Below are 20,715 nucleotides of genomic sequence, written 5' to 3'. Positions count from 1 at the left end.
TATCACACTATTTTTTACTCACAGTTCCAGAAACACCGTTTGTGTAGTGTATTCTGTTCTGCATTCTGATAGGTCAAACAGTCTCTCCATTTTTTCACCAATGAATGATGGAGAATGGAGAAAGTCTTTTAACAAACTACTATACAATTTATTTTACGTACCTATACATGTGAGACTGCGACGTTGTTGATGCACTGTTTAACCTATCAAAACGAAGAACAAAATGCACTATTTAAATCAGTGTTTCTGATACGGTGGGTAATAATAGTGTGATAATGAGATCAAACTTAAATGCTTTTTTGAGTCTAAATCACTGGTGGTCTACTGATTAGGTATTGACACTCTCATTGCCACAACCCAGGTTCAATTCCCGTTGTGTATAATGTTATGCGATTTTAATCGGTGACACTCATTGACTGATTAATTATTGCAATAAATTAATACTGTAAGTGTATAAAGAGGCTAACAGTTATACAGGTATAAACACGGTAAAGTGCGCCTTATGTATGACAAAATATTTATGGGTGGGTGCTTCTTATAGTGCGGACAATATGGTACATATATTTTGATTATTGTACTTTAGTTGTTGTCAGGTTTGGTCATAAACTCCTGCTTAATGTTCAACAACACCATAAAATCTCAAAGGTCACCCAGGAATGTCCCCATACTTAATCTTTGACCTTCATTTTACAGTCACTTGCAAAAATAAGAATGTTTTTGTCGTTAAGGACGGATTTGTTATGGGTTTTTTTGGTAGTATTTTTTTAAATGACAAAAAGATTTCTTTAAAAAATCCCTGTGTTATTGTAGCATTCCAGTTTTGCCTACAAAGTTAGGGACACACATGTGAGTTGAGGTCTCCCTCGTGAGGGGTCCTTGGATGCAAAACTCTGGACACGCCCGTGTTTCAAGCATGTTAACGGTGCCGTAAATTCTGCATTTTTCTTCTTTGCTCTCCTCGTTACCTGCGAGAAGTCGGAAAATCTGAGAGCTCCTTTCTCGCACCGTCATCTGAGCCCAAGCGGCCATTTTCCTCCCCGCCGTGCGGCAGGACTTATTTACGAGTTAGCATCGGCGCTTTGCTTTTCTGCTGGCGCAGCGCCTCCTGCTGGGCGGCAGTGAGGTCGTGCACTCCAGAAAACAGCCATAAAACCCCAAAAATGTTCGGAGTCACTCCCAGAAGGATGCATTGAACTTTGACCTGCCTTAATCTTTTTTTTTTTTTTTTTTTTTTTTCTTCATATACTGCGCAAAACGGTTTTTTTTCTTTTCCACGTTGAATTTTTCAGGTCAAAGGGTTATGCCGGGCTGCAGTCTTGTTGGATTAATAAAATTTGTCCATTTATTTTGTATATTTTTATACACCAGTCTTGTTATTGTCTAGCCGTGAAAAATATTACCTCCTGTCCAAACAAATAAGAAAAACTGTTGTTTTATGCAAGTTTATTTTGTTTTCACAAAGTTTTTACAAAGCAGAAACACTAAACATATCCACATTTTTATTTATTTTTATTTTTTTAATATTATTATTTTGATTTGAAAAAAATTAAATACAGCCAAAAAGTCAAAGCACTACTACAAGCTAATCGGCTATGTCATTAGATGAATAAAATAATTCGTCCCATACATTTAAATAAATAAATAAATGAAATATTAATAACATTTTAATAAAAGTATAAATAGTACAAATTCAAAATGTAAGGTAAAAATTCTATACAAATACATAGATCAAAATCAATAATCATAATACAATAAACTTTAACTGGAAAAAAAAGCCGAAAAATAAATAAAAATAATTAGGTCAACTTATTTCTTTATTTTCCTGGAAAACTTTGTAGTCGTTTTTGCATCAAGAAATACAAGCTGCCCTACACAAAATCAGATCACTGATATAGAACTAAAATTGTTAGAATTGCATCGTTTGAGGAAGGACTTAACGAGCTGGAAACAAACTCTTCTCAGCGAGATGTAGCTGGAGCGCAGAGCAGGTGCACGGTCACAGTACTGAATGAAAGACACTATAATATGAACTGGCCAATCTTCATTAGTTTTCAGGTCAAGGTGTACTGGTCAATCAGCGTAAATCTTTGACTTTTGTTTTTGTTTGTTTTGTGTTTTATCTTTTTATTTTTCTATTTTATTGAATGGCCAATTGCCTTGAATCCTGGCTGCCTGAAAAGTTCCTTGTTTTCTTCCGGATCTTTTTTTTTTTATTTTATTTTAACGCAAAGGAGTGAACCAGCGATAACTAAAGCGCGAAAGTAGCGAGGGGTCTCTGTAGTCATTTTTGCATTAAGAAGGACAAACTCCTTCCCAAAAATCAGATAACTATAAGTTGAGCTGCAGTTGCATCGGATTCATAAAAGCCACCTGCAGGGAAACAAATGCGGCGTGTCGAGCTCCTGCTTGATTTGTGTACTTCCAAGCTGCGTTGCGTTGCAGAGCAGAGTAAATGTCAGACGCACAGCAGGAGGGGGTACAACTTTGTAGCCAGTCGGGAACAGCAGGCGGGAAGTCGATGACTTCCACATTTTCCGCTCACCCAACCAGGATTTAATCACAAAAAAGGATTTCCATTGATTTTCCATGTAAGAAATGATCAAGCCATGCAACCAAAGAAACTGCGTATAGCTTAGCAGCACTGTTGTCGATGCTTGACGGTCCCCTACTTACGACCATTCGACTTACGAAAAACGGTAGAAACAAACATTTTATTCTGGATGTTAAAAAATATCCGGGCATTGCTGTAAGTTAGATTTTGTATTGTGTGCACCTTTTTCCGAGTACAGGGCAGCACTGTAGTGCTTCTTTGCGCCACTACCCGCATGTGCCGCTGTGAGAGCTCACCCAGCAACCACCCTGAAGAAGAAATCCGGCTTCCTCTTTCTAGTTTGTGTGTAAACATTCTATACTGTACCTCCAGCGCGCTAAAAACTTTGACATTTTTATTTTTTAGTATCTCGTGCATCCATTCAATCTGGTCTGTGTATAATGTAAAGAAGAGGCAAGCCATTTCTTTTGATGAGAGTGGAATAAGAAAGCTAGATGCGGTTGAGAAAATGGTTGGATCGCTTTTTTTCGGCCACTTTTTACCAAGGAGGAAGAAGTCGCCTAACTCTTGAAGCCCTTCTTCCAAAAGTAAGTTGAACCCCACTTTATTTATCTTTATAGAGCGTATTATTTTCTTAAATGTTGATTTTTTTTAGTACAATACAATATAGGTTACGTATACAAGCCTTAAACATACTTATATAAACTATAAACATACATTCCATTCAAAATGTAGCACTGAAGCAACTTACTAACAAATTTGACTTACCAACGATATCTCGTTCGGAAGTAGGGCAACGTTGAGTCATGATTGAACCCATGAAGAGTTTTTTTCTAAGAGTTTTGCAAATCTGAGTTTTACACCGTTGAAGATTTAAGAGGGAAAACATTTTTCAACTTGTAACCCTAATCCGATTTGGTCTTTTTTGGACGCCATTTTCCTTTTTTTAAGAGGCCAAAACGACTGCTTCTGAGTTTGCCGTTCAAAAAAGGAACTTATAAAAAAAAAACGCATGAAATATGGAGGTGCCGTTGCCAGAGGGTCCCCGCCTGCTGCGAGAATGACATTTATTTTTGCCTTTTCCCGCTTGCCAAATCTTTCTTTCCTTGCAGGTGGCTTGGTTATGAGTCATGACTCGGCAGAATTTAAAAAGAAAAAAAAAACCAAGAAGTAAAGCCAACACGTGTGTTGAATCAAAATCACATTAAAGTCAAAATGAAACCTAAACCATCGCTTTGGAGGCAGCCTAAATCGGATCATTGTTGCTTTTGTGTCTCGTTCCGAAAGTCGGGAATCCTGCTTTCCGTCACTAGCCGCCTGGCAACAAGGTTTAAAATGGCCGCCGATGAAACTGATGGCACATAATTGAGCCCGGTGTGGGAGGAGCTTATTGTTTTAAATTGATCAATGTTTGATGTTGAAGTAACTAGTAACTGTAGTACAATAATTTAAGTAAATAGTAAATGTAACTTATTACTGTTACTCAGTAACACACCCAACACAGTTACTGCGTGGATTTATATCTCAACTGATAGGATCATGATGTCCAATCTCTCTCTCCATCAATTTTATATGTTTTTTTAATCCTAAATATTTTAATTTCAATTCAATATGTTTCAAACTCTCTCCTTTAAAGAGAGGCATTTACATTGTTTTACTAATTTTATCTTTATACTTATCAGACGTACAAATATTATTTCGTTTTAATTATCAGACTCTTTGAGAGTCCGAGAGCGGGATTGTTACATATCAGTGCATATTGTGATAATTGTGTGAGTTTTCTAATTCTATCCTGTTGTTCTTTTAAATCATCATAGTGATATTTTATTCAAGTTACTCATTGAGTGAAAATGAATGCACCTTATGGTTATCCATATACTTAAATGTACTTGTTTACTTTTCATTCTATTCACTTCAATATATACATTTATATGGTCATTACACAGTCTCTACGTTGTTCTAAGAGTTGTTACTGTTGGAAAGGAGGCATTGAGTCTTATCAAAGCACCTGTGTTTCGCTTTTTTTGTATATACATGATTGTTAGTCTTTTTTTAAAGCACACTTGTGAAATGGGTACAGCCTTGTTCTGTATTCACAAGCCCAGAATATTCTGTTTTATTCCTTTTATTGGAATAAAAACCTTTATATTGCTCACTCTAGCACTTGTTTTACCCATCTTGTCTAGCAACCTGGATGTTGATTTGACCGCACAATAGGGAAACAATCTTCTTCCATTCAAACAGACTGTGGTGTGATATTCAGTGCCTTCTAAGGGTACAAAAAACTTTCATTGAGTAAAAAAAAAATTGGATTTGATTACTAGGCAAAAACACATGAACTATCATACAAATCATTGGTGGAGAAATGTGTATTTTTTACATCGTGAAATCCCTGCCTAGTTTGCTGCGATGTTTGTCTGGCATCTTGCTGCTACACTGTGTTCTATGGCAATGGATTTTGTCAATAAAGTGCCATATAGTAGTCAAATATTTCACATTTAAAGATAAACAAATTATAATTTTGGATTCTTCTGGATTTTTAGACAACAGGAAGGCTAAAATAAATGGCAAAAAATGGAAAAAGAAATATTTACATTATCTTACCCTTATTATGAAGAGTTTGCGGCCTTTTTCAACATATTTTTGTCTCCACCTGCAGGCCATGTTGCTGAGCCGCGACGGTCAGTACCTTCTAACTGGCGGAGACGGGGGCGTCATCTCTGTCTTTCGGGTTTATGACCTTAAGGCCCTTTTTGCCTACCCGGGCTGTGACGCCGGCATCCGCTCCATGGCCATGTCACATGACCAAAGGTAACAAGGTTTGGTTGTTTTCTTATCGTCATTACCGTATTTTTCAACCTAGAAGACACACCAAAAACATACAAAAAATAAGCAGGAATTCAATGACGTGACTTGTAGTTCAGTCCACCTTATAGACCGTAAAATACTTGTTTTCCCCTTAAGGTAATTGCTTTTCTTCAATAAACAATGTCAAAGTTCACAAATCCCATACCCACCTAAGTCATCAGGGCACTAATTCCTACGGTGTCTTGGGCAAGTACAGCCTGGAGGCGCCCATCTCTCTCCAGGTCGATTTATTAAATCGGGGTTTCTCCCTTACATTACTGTGTTTTAAATGTATAGGCTAAAACAGATGTAAGTATATTAAAAATTATTATACGTAAATATTTTGTCTTTATCTGCGCTTTAAGTTAAAATATAGCAAAGCAGAAGTCACTTCTGGTTCCGCAAGCTCGAAATAAACCGAAAACTCACGCTATGACGACCTGACTATTGCATGACTAATCCATCTCCATCCATGATGAAAAATAAACAAGGAAATGCCATAAGTTCTCAAGAATGTTTTTATGATGTATAAATAACCATCTTGCAATAGTTCGGACAGAACTTTATGAACTTTATATAGGTACACGGTCTCAATGCATTGTGTTGCATTGTTGCAGTTTTCACCATCCGGAGAAGGAATTCATGCGACAACCAGTCCCCTGTGGTCACAGTCCTTTTTTGGTGGATTAACTTGGTGTTATATTAATTACATCAGCGGTCAGGAACCTTTTTGACCCAAAGAGCCATAAAAGCAAAAAAATGTTTCAAAAAGAAATTGCGAAAGCCACACCATATATTTTCAGACAAAATTCAACAAACTGCCACACACGACAAAAGCTTATTGTTCAGCACATTTTATTTCACAGTGTGTCATTTGATGATTTAATCAAATGTATGAAATGATAATAATGCCAAATCCTGTGTCCCAAATCAATGTAAATATGCCATTTACAATTTGTTTTCCACCTTCAGTTAAGAGTGTTGATGCAAATATTTGTCGTTAAATTTGTCCTTAATAACGGTTTCAAAACAATGTGCGTGCAGAGTTCTTTTGTAAAAATGTCACAAATTACTGCAAACGATAAGCGTATTGTCACATTCAGTTTCGGTGTAGACTGCACTGAGCGAGAGAGAGAGAAAGAAGTGCCTTGCGCTGTATTCAGGGATCCGCCCACCTGTACTGCTTACCCAATCAAAGTCGTTTGCCAGTGATTTTATTTATCAGTTTAAATGGTTTCTTATCGAACTTCTGCGTTAAGTTGCTTCAGCTTTATATGGAACAAAATCGGGATGAAATCACTTGACTTTGAAACGCCACAGAGAGATGTGCAATAGTTACATGTTATTTCGGAGCCATACGTACTCATGAAAAGAGTCATATATAGCTCCCGAGCCATAGGTTCCCTACCCCTGCATGACTGTTTTTCCGTTCGATGAGGTGTACTGGAATATAAGTCAAGGTTTTAAAATCCTGGCATTTCTTTTTAGTCAAGATTTTTAATCAGGCCAATGTCATTTACCTGGAACCTCGACCAATCTAGACTCCGTTTGCTTCGACACAGGTGCATCATCACAGGTATGGCATCAGGCAGCATCGTCCTCTTCTACAACGACTTCAACAGGTGGCACCATGAGTACCAAACCAGGTACTGAAGCAACAAACCCAACTTCCTCAAAAAAATAACAACCCAAAGCATGTGATGCCAACGCATCCTGTCAGCAGCGCTGTCGAACCCACACTGAATGTATCCCGGGTTATTTTTGAAAACCACCGAAGAAGAAATGGAGCTTGCCAGATATATATTTTGTAGACGACAATGAAGAACATTTTCGTATGATTTTTTTTTCTGGGGTTATCTGATTCAAATGGAAAATCTATTTTTAGCTGTAAGAGTATTTTCTGCTTCCTATTTGTCTTAACGTGGAATAATCCAAATACTTTCTGCGTACTTAAGTGCGAATGATGTGTTTTTGTGTGTGAGTGTTTTGGGGGCTCATTATGGAATTGCTGAATTTTCAATGAAGGCTAATCTAAGGAAATATATATTGATTAAAATATGTATTTATACATCATCGTGATAGAAATATGCAGTTTTCTTTCCTATTTAAAAGGTCTTTCTGCACATGCTAGGGTTTTTTTCCTCTTAAATGACTGTGCGGTCGAAACAGAATGGCGGCTCGCGTCTGGGACAGACTTCCAAGATATCACGTTGTTAAAACTGACACCTGACGCTTGTTTTTCTCGTGCGTTTTTGTGTGAAGCATTCTGAAAAATAAAAGGATTTTTCTAACGTCATTTTGCATGCGTTCTTGTTACACTAGTCCCCCGGTGTATTGTGTTTTTTATTCTCAATGGCTTACAGTCACAAGGTCCCTTTTTCAGTCTAAGTTGTACATGTACGTGAAACAGCTTGACCAACCTATGCAAATATCTTTTTCAATGTTGAGTTTCTCTAAAAGCCATCAGGTCAACAAAACGTCCTGGAACCAGAAAAGTGGCAAAAGAGAGAGAAAAAACATTTATATCGTTAACAAAGTTGGACTTCTCTGCATGTTAAAGGAAGGTAAAAGCATTTTTACGCCACATTTTTGTTTGGTCAATATTTGGGTAATGATTCATCATTTGCTCAACATTTGATGCAGCGAAAATCAAGCCCGGACCGCGGCAATGAGAGCACCATTGATTTTACCAATCGAGCTACTGGTAATGTGAAATGCTTAAAAACCTAATCCTAGCTCCAAAACCCTAACTAAAAAAAAACGTAACCCTAGCTACTACCAAATCCCTGACACAACCTCCAACCAAAATGGCAACCCAGGCTCGGACATTGCCAGCCACTGTAATACAGTGATAGATTCATTAGATATATAGATGAATTGGATAAGTGCTTCTACTTTGTGAGTTTTTACTGTCACTGGATCTTTTTGGAAAACAACCCTGTGAAAAGGGGGTATGACTACATTTGCTAGGTGCTGCTACCTGGTCGGGTTATAGAACAAATTTGGACTTGACGCATGAATTGTCTAAATTAGCTGAAAACCAGCACAATTAGGTATAAACAGAAAATAATTCCTTTTCCAGAAAAAGGGTTTATTTTTCGTGCTGAAGCCTTTTGGAGAAGAAATGTGAGAGACAAATGTCAGAATTCATATGACCCAATTACGAGACGATATATTCTAATACTTCAAGCTGAATCTCCATCTCAGTAAAGTTTCAACCCTCTATACACGAGCAACAATTTTATTTTCATACAAGTCAGCGGAGAGTAATAGGTAGGCAAAAGTTTTCACATGAAAATGAAAGTATGAAGTATAAATTCGGGTGTATTGGTCTTCGTTGTCAGAGGCAATAGACGGTCGTATGCTGCCCTCTTCTGGCTAACATATGTAATAAAGTAACTACACAAATTACACACAGAAGCCGGATGGCATAATGTGTTATCTATCCATGTTTTAAATACCTTACTGCTTTCGTACCACATTACTGCTTGTCAATAACACGATAAAATTGAAAGAATCTACATAAATCTCAAAATATATTTAAAGTTAACACAGAAAATGGGGTTTTCTGAAATTGACAACAATGATTGATTTCAAAATTGCAGATTGAAATAATTGGAAACACTAAAAGTGGACAGTGTGTATTTAGCGCCTGCCAGTGGTCAAATAAACGTAATACAAATAACAGTATTGGTTTAAATTAAAACCAAAAATACATGAACCATCATTAGAAACGTGCAGGGGGAAAATATTAGAAAAATTATGTAACTACCGTCTCTATTGTGGACTCTTGTGCTTTTTAGCACTCAATTTCAGTTGCACTATAATACATTCCTGTTAGAATTGATTTCAGTTCTAGTTTTCCTTTTTTTAAATTCCGTTTATTAAGCATGAGAACGCTTTTTTATTGGCACCCTCGGATTTGCATTTTTTTAAACATTTGGTTACAGTTGAATCGGGACCTAAATCCCCCAAAGAGGTTCTGAAAATAACTCACCAAAGATGGGTCATTGAAATTTTCTAGTAAATTTGATTTCCAACTGACATGACGTAATAGTGGTTGACTTAACACACTTATTTCTAAAGCAAATGAGAAAAGAAATAAGCTTTTTTGCTATCTATCTGGCTACTTGTTTAGCTTTGTAGCTAGCTAAGTTTTTAGCTATTTAGCAAGCTATCTGCCTAGCTTTTTACATTTTTTTTGCACGATATTAACCCAATATTTTATCTTGTTTTTCTAGTTATCAAACTAAATTTTGGCCTTTCTGGCTAGCCATCTAGCTTTTCGGTCTGGCTATTTAGATGGCTTTTACTCTTTTAGCTAGCTGGCTTTTACCCTTTTAGTTTTTACCTCAGTATGAACTTTACAATACTATCATCATCGATATAATCATATTTGGCAATTGGATTTTATCCAAACCAAGTTACATATTTACTTTTCCCATATTTTGCTTAAAAGATTCCCGTTCACACAAAAAATATAGCTAATGTTATATTTTATTTTGTTGTTGTGGTCTGTAGAGCCCTTTGAGACTTTTTGTGATAAAGGGCTATACAAATAAATAAAACTTGATTATTAATTACAACCTGTTATAAAATAGTAACAACATAGTAATAACATAAGTTGTTTTACCGTTTATCAAAACGGAAGTAATGTGCGCCAATCAGTAACAAAAATTGGTTCTTAGCTTCAAAAGGGTTGGAGACCCCGGGTATAGAATATCAATCAATTGATGTCGTTATTTTGGGAATAAAGTTATTTAACTGAAGCAAGGCATCATGTTGTTAATGCAAGTACATTGTACTGTCAAGGTTCAGCAACTGCAGTCCCTCTTTTTCTCCAAGAGATGGCAGCATTACCCGATTTTCCAGTTGCCCTCTCACTCCAAGTGCTCCCACTTAGCCAACACCAACTATAAGTACTCCAGCCTCCAATTCTACTTTGCAAATTTGTTTTGGATACTGCTCAAAACATTCAGACGACAAGCGCCTCGCCCCAAGACCTTCTTCAGTACTCCCTCACCAGCCATCTTCATGAAGGTACCCAAGACCACCTTTCCAAGTCTCCCTTCCTCGTCCCAAGATCTTACACTCCGACCATTTTTCTTAAAAGTGTCTCCCAAATTTCTTTGTCAAGATTTTCACCACCCTAGACCTCCTCTCAAGTTTCCCCTCTTCAGCAGTCCCGGTTCCACACTACCTTTTCTCTAGAGAAAATTATTGGTTTTAGTTGTTGAATAAATGCCCCCCTGTTGGGGTTTGATCACATCCCCTTTTGAAGTCTCATTGTGTCCTGCATTTGGTTCCGTCCGACATCTTGTGACAAGTGCAATTGCAAATCCAAATGTGACAAGTGTGTGGTGCTCTAAGAACAAGCCTGACACAAAGCAACATTCATTCTGTTTGAGCCTCTTTGAGTCCTCTAGATATCACACAAACCAGTCTCCCCAAATGTCCATTTTGTCTTTTGTCCTCAAACTCCCTCCACGAGCTCACGGACGACGCCCGAGCCCTCAAAATTGACTAAGTCGTGCGGCGATGGAGGGGAAGCGGAGGATAATGGCGGCGTGGACGGAGGTGACGGGAACGCCATCGGGAGGAAAACGACGTGCTTGACGGGACATTCGGGGGAGGGGGACGAAGATGAAGAGGTCTGGATTCCTGAAGGATCATCCTGAGGTTTTGTGGGGTCAGGCAATGGCGATGCTTGGGCCACAAGCTGGAGGGTCTCTTTATCCAAGGCCGTCTTCTGGGGCGATAAAAGAAAAAAATAATAATTTGATTTGTTTGTACGATATTGTGTGCCATTAGGATAGAACTTTTGAATTTCATTCTGCATTTGACATGTTTCACTGACAATTATATTTGTAATTTATTCTGATGTACTGTAACTGTATGACCTAAATCTTTCATAACTGTAAATATTGTGCAAGATCCATCCATCCATTATCTGGACCGCTTATCCTCAGTAGGGTCGCGGGGGCGCTGGAGCCCATCCCAGCTATCTCCGGGCAGTGGGCAGGGGACACCCTGAACCGGTTGCCAGCCAGTCGCAGGGCAAATCAACCCGACATGCATGTTTTTGGAATGTGGGAGGAAGACTACCCAGAGTAAACGCACATAGGCACGGGGAGGCCGCGGTTGCTTGAATTGAACCCTGGACCTCCGCATTGTGGCGCGGTGCCCTAACCACCCCGCTTCATAACCAATGCTTAAAGATTGCTGTCTTGGGCTCTTTCAAGGTTTAGTTTTAGCAGCATATAAGGTCAGGCAGGTAGTATGTTGCCCATAAAGCAATTGTTTTTCTTCATAATTTCCGGTGTATAAAACAGAATACAAGGCTAGAAACGGATGTAAGTTAAGTGTTCTACATAACTATTTTGTGTTTATTCAAGCTTTAAATTAAAAATATTGAGAAATAATACAACTTCCGGGTTTCCTGCGTCACTTCCGGTTCCACGGTCTTTTAGTCAATAGTAGACTCACAATATGGATAACATGACAGTTGCATATCAAATCTATCTCGATCCATGTTGAATGATTTAAAAGGCAGTCCTGAAAGTGTTTATATTATGGATCATTGTTCACAGATCCCAAAAACCAACCGGGTCGTAGGGGCACCACTTTCTCTGGTGTGTCTTGGGCAAGTACAGCCTGGCAGCTCCTATTCCTTTTAAGGCTGTTTTTTTTTTTCAGTAGGAGGGTTCTCCCACACATGGAATAGATAGTAATCGTTTCCATGGTTACCAGTAGCAGGAGAAGACCCCTGATGTGGCTCAGGTACAGCCCCTTCATCATTTGGTCGTCGGTATTTTTTAGTGAATAGCGTCATTCCGCTCTTCAGAGATGAGCCGGAACTCAGCATCGACGGGCAGCGGCATGTGAGAATACTCATACACAACAACTATATTGTGTAGTAGCTCGGACAGATGCAAAGTTTATGCACTTTATTTTCACAACATTGACATATAATGTCAATGCACTGTAGTGTATTGTTGCAGTTTTCACCATCCGAAGAAGGAAATAAAAGCTTCAACATGTTGCCTGTGGTCACGTTCCTTCTTGGTTGGCTTAGCTCGTTGTCATATTGATAACACTACAATTAAACATTTGTTACCATCATGAGTGAGCCGGCAGCATTATCGGTGCCTTGCTTGGCGCCAGGGCCGAAGTGTGTCCTCAGCTCCTCTGACACTTCCGCCTTCATGTTGGCGCTCTTGCTGCTGCTGTCCTCCTACGAAACACCCCAAACAGGCGGGAGTTAGCAATGCCTGGCACCGAGACAAAATGTTCTGCCATGGGAATGAGGGCCCTACCGTCACCCATGGGTGCGACAGGACGTCCTGAGCTGAGTAGCGAGCCTCCGCGTCCACCAGCAGCATTTTGCCTATCAGGTCCTGCGGTGCCACAGAATTTTGTTTGCGTTGCATTGATTATCAGATGTGTAACATTTTAACGCTTAATGTTGCAGTTTGTGTACTGCAACATAAAAAAGAGTGCTAAGTAGCACAAGGAGGAGTACAATCTACAGAGACTCAAAGTGACCAAACCGTATCATCTTTCTTCTCGTTTTTTGTTTCAGCCTTTCACAAAGTTATCAGCAAGATGACAGACAAATATAGAAGCTCCATCTAAGTGAGGCTCATGTTATGTAAAATACATTCAAATGACTTGAGCTACAATACATATTGTATACGTACACAATACACATATATACAATATTTTACGACTAGGAAGCGCAAAATAATACACAATTTCCCTTCAAGCTTAGCCTCACCTTGGCGGTGTCACTGATGTTGTCCCAGTAAGGACTGGGGTAGTCCAGTCGGCCCAGGAGAATTTGTTCAAACAGCTCCTCCTGCTGGTTATTTTCACTACATAAGATCAGCAAAAACAAAAACATGTTGGGAATTTTCACCTAATACATACTGCATGAAAGATCGAAATGAAAAAAAAATACCGAAAACCAAACCGTTAATTAATAGTTAATAGTTAAGTTAATAACACATTCAAAAATTGAAAAAATAAAACGTAAAATTGTATTTGGAAAATGTTTAAAAAAATAACAATGTAATATTTTGAGTATCAAATAAATATACACAGTATAATAAACAGTGTCAATGTAACATTTGTTGTTTTTTTTTGCTTTTTATTTAGACACAGCAAAAAAAAAACAACATCATTCACAATTTAAAAAAGTAAACAAATTATTTGCTCATAACAGCTCTACAATACAATTAGACAATACATAAACATGTGCACAAAGGAAGTAGGCTGAAGCCAAAGCTTTAAAGCCCCTACTCCTATGTCATTTTCCCTTGCAGGGAAGACATGTTTAAAATCAAAACAATTAAAATTATAAAACAGATAAATAATATTTCAATATTAATATTTAATTTCTTATAAAAGTGTCACTTGTGACTTCTACAACATAATACCCAAAGAAAATGTATATATTCCTTTTTAAGTATATTCATCTAAAACACCTATAGTATGTTTTCTAAATTGATGTATTAGGGTCATTTTTTAATGTTAAAGGTTTACTCTAAGGATTAAATTCACCCTCTTACTGAGTACACTTAAAATAACCGGTGATAAAATAACACTTATAAAGTATAGTTTCAACACTACCTCAGTAAACATATGGTCCTTATCTACAGAGAGTAAAAATTAACACTGGTAATTTTACTGTGTAGTGAGTAACACCATTTGCATCTCATTTTGAACTACATCTTCTTATCATATTTCCTTATTTTAGTCCTCCATAATTTTAAGCCTTGTGCAGTTGGACTCACCTTCTAAAAGGAGGGAAGCCACACAGAAGGATGTAAGTGATGATGCCCGCTGCCCAGATGTCTACCTTGACGCCGTAACTGCTCGCAAAACGACACGGGTAAGAAAACACACAATGTTGAGTGTGAAAAAAGGATATTAAAATTTCCTCTGGGAAAAATGAACATTTTACTTTATTAGGTTATTCCTTGGTGTGTGTAGGACTACATACTCACATACTTTTGTATATTACTGTAATTACTGTACATACTTGCCGAATTTAGAACTATAAAATACAATGTGTGAAATCGGGAGTGGGTTTTTATGCGGATGAAACAAAATGAACACAAGGGGGTGTAAGACAGGGAGAGCCACCTAAAACGAGCTCAGTTGGAGGTGGTGCCCGTAACATGAGAATACGTATTGTACTTACTGACTGCATCTTCTGGCTGAAATCATCTTTGCAGTCTCTGTCAAGCTCACTTTGCCAAGCAAGTATGTAAAAATCGTTTTTAATCTTTTTGCGGGTTTGAGTTGGCATTCAGACTGTATTTAAAACAATACATGTCTTACTTTCACCATTTTTCATCCTAGAATAAAAGATAACCGCGAGCATGCGTGTGAAATCCACTGACGCTAATTATGGGTTCCAACAATTTTGTGATAAGAGGAATGAAGAGTAGAAAATAATCACAACAATGAAGTCGAAGAAGGAAATTATTGCGTAATACGATAAAGGTGTATGAGTGCCATCGAAGCGCATTTTGAAAGTCCAGTTAATGGTTTAAAATTCTTTTGATTTTATCTCTGTTACTGTTATTAATCTTTATTACTGGTATATAAACATTTAATGAATTCTTGTTGTATTAGTGCATTAATATTTTGAGTAGTTTTTTTTTTTTTTTTTAGTTTTAGGGGCGTTGAATTATTTGCAATGCAGGCTTATAGAGTATTTAAGTAAATGCTATAATTGCCCAGCCCAAATTGGTAATACAGGGTTTCCATCAGTGCTTTAGAACCCTGGAAGACAAACAGGCTTATGTGAACTCCCAACAACTGCATCGTCAATTGTGCATCTGAAAAATATTTAAAAATTGTATGCCACAGAACGCAATGGTTGGCGCATGTGGGGCAAAGTTCTGAAGTCATGGGATCACACCTTCCTGTGTAGAGTTTGCATGTTCTCCCCGTGCTTGTGTGAGTTTCTTCCGGGCACCCTGGTTTTCTCCCACATTCCAAAGACATGCATGTCAGGTTAATTGGCCGGTCCAAATTGTCCCTTAAGTGTGAACAACCAAGTGAGTTGTCTGTCTCTTTGTGCCCAGTGACTGACTGTCAACCAATTCAGGGTGGTCCCTGCCCACTGCCTGAAGATAGCAGGGATGGGCTCCCTACTGAGGGTCCTGCGTGTTTTTTTGAGTTTTTTGCTTCAAGAAATGCAATTCTAATGAGCAGGATATTTATCAATCTGCCTCGGAGAAGAAAACCTAAAACATGTAGCACAGGCTGCCCTCTATTACCTACTTCTACCACTATTGTGTCTTCCTTCTAAGCGTCAAAATGGGTGTCGATCATCGAGTGCACCCCACTTTGCTCATGTAAGCCTTTATCTTTTATGCAAGTATATATGCTAGGTGCTTTTTGTCTCTTTCATGGCCAATTATGTTTACTGTTGTACTCAAATCACACACATCTGCCATCATCTCACCCCGACTCGGCGATGATTTCCGGCGCCACATACGTGGGTGTCCCACAAACGGTGTACAAAGGCCCTTCCACCACCGTAGCGAGGCCAAAGTCTCCAAGCTTGAGGGACTTGCTGCCGTCCTGGTTGTCCATCACCTGACAAGGGTGCCACATCTGTTACAGCGGAGCAGGACACCACTATGCACTCCGGGGATTGATTCCAACTGACCAGCAGGTTTTCCGGCTTGACGTCTCGGTGGACGATGTTCATATCGTGAAGGTAGCGCAGGGCGGCGGCGAGGTTGTACACCATAAAGCTGGCAATCCGTTCCGTGTACTTGGCGGAGGAAGTGATGGCATCGAATAAGTCACCGCCCTGCGAACACAAACCACAGGCTAACATTTACTAGGTGGTCATGAGGGCAATTTGATCTTCTAAAGCCCGCCCCACAACTGGCACCAACCACGTGGAGAATTTTGGCTGCAGAATTCCAACAGTATTGTGTGCCCGCACACTTGAAACTGTTTTCAGCTCTGCTCCAAATTGTTTATGTCACGTTTTTGGATCATAAGATCATTCAATATGGCGACTACCAGGGTCAGATAGTGATTACTAAGACGAGCACATACTACTGCGCCGAAAGTAAGTGCAAATGCTGGGCCGCATAAAGTGTGAGCCTTATATTTTAGATGACAGCGCCAGGGCAAGTATATTGTGAAAAATACTGCCAGATTGCAACACAGACGTGAGAAGTCCTTTTTATGTTGTTGTCATTGGTGGTTGTCATGATAACAGACCAAATTGTGTTCACTTGTCATCATTCCTTGAGGAATAAAGGAAACTCCAGCGACCTGACAATGACTCTGATGGTACAGAAAAATAACCTTAAAGTTTTTGATAGATAACTTCCACTGCTGTTAGATTCAGAAGTATTCATTGAGGACTTGTTTTGTCTAGAATGGTGCTATTAATCTTTAAGACCCCGCCACAGTGGTTTGCATTTAGAGCGCAATAAGGTGGTCCTTATTTTCAAACCTTCAATTTTTCTTTAGCGAAGGCCTGAATGTGGTTTGAAATTATGAAAAAACGTTACCTGTTATTTTACACCGATAAGACATATTTAAAAGGTGCCAGAAAGCCATTTTGTACTGTATTCTAATAGGGTGGTCTTTATACAGTATACTATGGGGAAAATGAAAATGAATATTTCGACGAGCGAAGGGATGTGGTGTGTAAATCATGAACGCATAACTTGTGAAGTTTCAAAAGGACACCTGTCGCTTTCCTCATTATATTCAGAGTCGCCATACTTTTCACTCGAATACTTGTCTTGGCCCGGATAACATCTGAAACTGATTAGAACAAAATTATAAAATAAATAAAATACTAATATACAAATTACCACACAAACGTGCCACACATTTGTTTCTAATGTTTTACACCCTATGTCAGTCTAGTGAAATCATATTTCAAATGCACTTTTCAAAAAAATACTTTTAAAGGCACAGCGCTGATCAATCTAAACCTTCACAGGATTTGTTTTCTCGTAGTTTTTTGTGGGCTTAGGTGAGACGTACCTTGACCAGCTCCATGACGAGGCACAACTGCGAGGGCGTATCCACCTCCTCCACCAGCATGATGATGTTGGGGTGCTTGACCCTCCTCAGCACAGACACCTCGTTCTCGATCAGGTGCTCCTGGCAAAAACACGCTCGGATCAAAGTGGACCAGGAGGGAAAACATTTCCTAGAGAAATTCAGTAGCTACCTTGCCGCGGCACTTAGCTTTGTCAATGATCTTCAGGGCAAACTCTCTTCCTGTGGAGCTGAGCAGACACGCTGCAATTAGACGACGACCATAACCGTAAAAAGAAAAGCGCGTGAACGGCTCACCAGGGAGCAAAGAGGAGGTTAATGTTGTACTAGCAGAATTAGCCGACTTCACGCAAAGACTCTGTAAAGATCTGAGAATTTAATTGTCCTTTTGGGGAAAATTTGCTGGAATGGATTGGCAGAAAATCCATCTACAGTAAATGAATTTGACGCAACCACTATGTCTTAGTAAGACTAAACAAAGGCAGAATTATTGAATCTACCCAGATGTATTGGAAAATGGGTATTGATAGAAAAATGGTTATTTGTATCTTATTTGTTGACTTTTGGGAAATGAGTTGCTGCTAAGTGTTATTGAACTACTTTCCATTGCGCTGTTGTTACAATGCACTATTTTTCATTGTACTTTTATTATGATGCATAAGCCAGTCTTCATGTCCAACCTGGTAAATATCTTTCTGGTTTAATTTCCCCCTATGTTCCTGCTTGGAGCATTTGTTTGGAAAACGCTGGTCTACAAGTGACTCCTCGAACCAAAAAGAAAACAGGTGCTGTGAAATGGTCTGCCCTCTTAGAATTGATCTGCAACCTCAGTGAAGATGTTAACATCTAAGCTTAAAACCCACTTATATTCAATAGATTATTAGGTATGTTGACTTCAAATTCTTGTATTCTTGTCCTTGATGGAGAAATATGAGCCTGGTGGTTGCACAGTGCATGAATTTCAAGGCAATGTACCGGCTCTTTAGCCTGGTAATCCTGGAATGGGGACTACCTCATGTGCGGCCCCCTTCTCAAGGTTTTTTGATTTTCCTCATCTTGAGGTTTTTGAGTTTTTCCTTGCCCTTGTGTAGGTTTCAGATCTAGGGTTGTTGTAATGGTAGTCTGTGCAGCCCATTGAAATTTGTTGTGATTAAGGGTTATACAATAAGCCTGACTAGCCCTTAATGTTTTGCCTAATTATCTTGACATTTGTTCTGGAGTGGCACATCTAATCCCATTGCAAACTATGTTCACTATGTTGACAATTGTAATTCTAGTGAGTGGAAAATATTGACAAAACATTGCTTTAATAATCGTTTCATAATTGTCATTGTCATCTTTATAGTCAACTATGCTCTACAGTACAGATGAAACGACTTCCTCTCGCACGTACTCAGTAGCCTAGATAGTAGGGCGCCCGCTTTGAGACTGGGAGGTCGCTGGTTCGCGCCTCGGCCGAGTCATACCTATGACTTATAACATTGGTAAAAAATGGCGGCGCCCTCTGTTGGCTGCGGCTGCTTCGGCTCGCTACAACGGGTCAGGTGTATCGACATTTCGTTCTGTGTACATTGTTCCATGACCTCCAGAAATTCACTGACACTGTTTTATCCTACATCCGTTACTGCACGGATGAAGTCACAGTATATAAAAAAATCAAAAACTACCCAAACCAAAAACCCTGGATGTCCAGCAAGGTGCGCACCCTCCTCAAATACCGCAACACCGCCTTCAGGTCTGGAGACAAGGCTCTTTACGGGGTGGCCAGGGCTGACCTGAAGAGAGGCATCAAGGAAGCAAAAGCAGCCTACACGAGGAGGATCGAGCACCTCTTCGCTGGAAATGACCCGAGGAGGATGTGGCAGGGCCTCCAACACATCACCAACTTCAGAGGCCACAACCTGGCAACTGTTGAGGCTGAGGCTTCACTAGCTGAGGACCTTAATCAGTTCTTCGCTCGCTTTGAAGCTGGTAGGCCACAAACAGCCACATCACACCCACCAACAACCAGCAGCAACTCCCTCACATTTCAGGAGCACGAAGTTAGGCGTGCGCTGAATACCATAAACCCCAGGAAGGCAACTGGCCCGGATGGAGTACCAGGGAGGGTACTCAGGGACTGTTCCAATCCGCTGGCTGGGGTCTTCACCACCATCTTCAACCGGTCCCTGTCACAGGCGACCGTCCCACCTTGCCTCAAAACCTCCACCATCATTCCCATCCCCAAAAAGTCAGCAGTGGAAAGCCTCAATGACTACAGGCCTGTAGCTCTTACGCCTGTGGTCATGAAGAGCTTCGAGAGGTTAGTGTCCCGGCACATCAAAAACTCCCTGCCACTCACACTGGACCCCCACCAGTTTGCCTACAGGGCAAACCGCTCCACTGACGACGCCATAAACACAGCACTTCACACCGTGCTGAAACACCTGGATCACCGGGGGAGCTACGCCAGAATGCTCTTCCTGGACTTCAGCTCAGCCTTCAACACCATTATCCCGGAGATCCTGGTGGAGAAACTTGCACACCTAGGACTCTCTCTCTCCATCTGCCACTGGATAATGGACTTCCTCTCCAACCGCCCACAGTCGGTGAAACTCGGTACCCACGTCTCTCCCACCCTAACACTGAACACTGGCTCCCCCCAAGGTTGTGCACTGAGCCCCCTGCTTTTCACCCTCTACAGCTCCGACTGCTCACCGACCCACCCCACAAACACTATCATTAAGTTCGCTGACGATACCACCTTGATCGGCCTCATCTCTGAAGGGGACGAGGCGGCATACAGGGATGAGGTTGAGTCACTTTCAACGTGGTGTTCGGAAAACCACCTCATATTGAACACCACAAAAACAAAAGAACTGATTCTGGATTTCAGAAGGAATGGCAGGAATCCAGCACCACTCATCATAAAGGGAGACTGTGTAGAGAGAGTCCACTCGTTCAAATTCCTGGGCGTGCACATCTCCGACGACCTCTCCTGGTCTGCAAACACCAGAGCGGTGGTAGGGAAGGCCCAGCAGCGACTGCACTTCCTGAGATTGCTCAGGAAAAATAACCTAAAACAGCAGCTGCAGGTGTCCTTCTACAAAGCCACAGTGGAGAGCATCCTAACATACTGCATCACGGTGTGGTATGCTGGGTGCACAGCAGCAGACAGGAAAAAGCTCCAGAGATCATCAAAACAGCCCAGAGAATCGTCGGCTGCTCTCTGCCCAGTCTGGAGGACATTGCCTGCTCTCGCTACCTTAGCAGAGCAGAAAACA

At 40.0% G+C, this 20,715-nt stretch overlaps 2 protein-coding genes across 6 annotated transcripts in view; one reads left to right on the top strand and one right to left on the bottom strand.

Annotated features, from left to right (window-relative positions):
- Positions 1-7,694, top strand: part of lrba (LPS-responsive vesicle trafficking, beach and anchor containing) — a 283,083-nt gene extending 275,389 nt beyond the window's left edge. For all 5 annotated transcript variants that reach the window (XM_088342023.1, XM_088342026.1, XM_088342025.1 and 2 more), the window contains 2 exons: positions 5,211-5,362; positions 6,961-7,694. In XM_088342023.1, the coding sequence (XP_088198149.1) occupies positions 5,211-5,362; positions 6,961-7,051 (243 nt within the window). In that variant the 3' untranslated portion in view covers positions 7,052-7,694. The remainder of the gene's footprint in view (positions 1-5,210; positions 5,363-6,960) is intronic.
- Positions 7,695-8,468: 774 nt separating this feature from the next.
- dclk2a (doublecortin-like kinase 2a) overlaps positions 8,469-20,715 on the bottom strand; it is a 31,611-nt gene continuing 19,364 nt past the window's right edge. The window contains exons 9-17 of the mRNA XM_088342028.1: positions 17,625-17,682; positions 17,435-17,554; positions 16,086-16,232; positions 15,879-16,012; positions 14,194-14,271; positions 13,176-13,272; positions 12,715-12,795; positions 12,516-12,632; positions 8,469-11,147 (exon numbers count right to left, since the gene is read on the bottom strand). Coding sequence (XP_088198154.1) covers positions 10,872-11,147; positions 12,516-12,632; positions 12,715-12,795; positions 13,176-13,272; positions 14,194-14,271; positions 15,879-16,012; positions 16,086-16,232; positions 17,435-17,554; positions 17,625-17,682 — 1,108 coding nt within the window. The 3' untranslated portion in view covers positions 8,469-10,871. The remainder of the gene's footprint in view (positions 11,148-12,515; positions 12,633-12,714; positions 12,796-13,175; positions 13,273-14,193; positions 14,272-15,878; positions 16,013-16,085; positions 16,233-17,434; positions 17,555-17,624; positions 17,683-20,715) is intronic.

The sequence above is a fragment of the Urocampus carinirostris genome, chromosome 8 (genome assembly GCF_059441175.1).
Source record: "Urocampus carinirostris isolate Australia breed hairy pipefish chromosome 8, RoL_Ucar_1.0, whole genome shotgun sequence".
In the NCBI taxonomy this organism is placed as follows: Eukaryota; Metazoa; Chordata; class Actinopteri; order Syngnathiformes; family Syngnathidae; genus Urocampus; species Urocampus carinirostris.
Note: the sequence above shows the minus strand (reverse complement) of the source record. Positions and strands in the feature narration are given on the sequence as shown.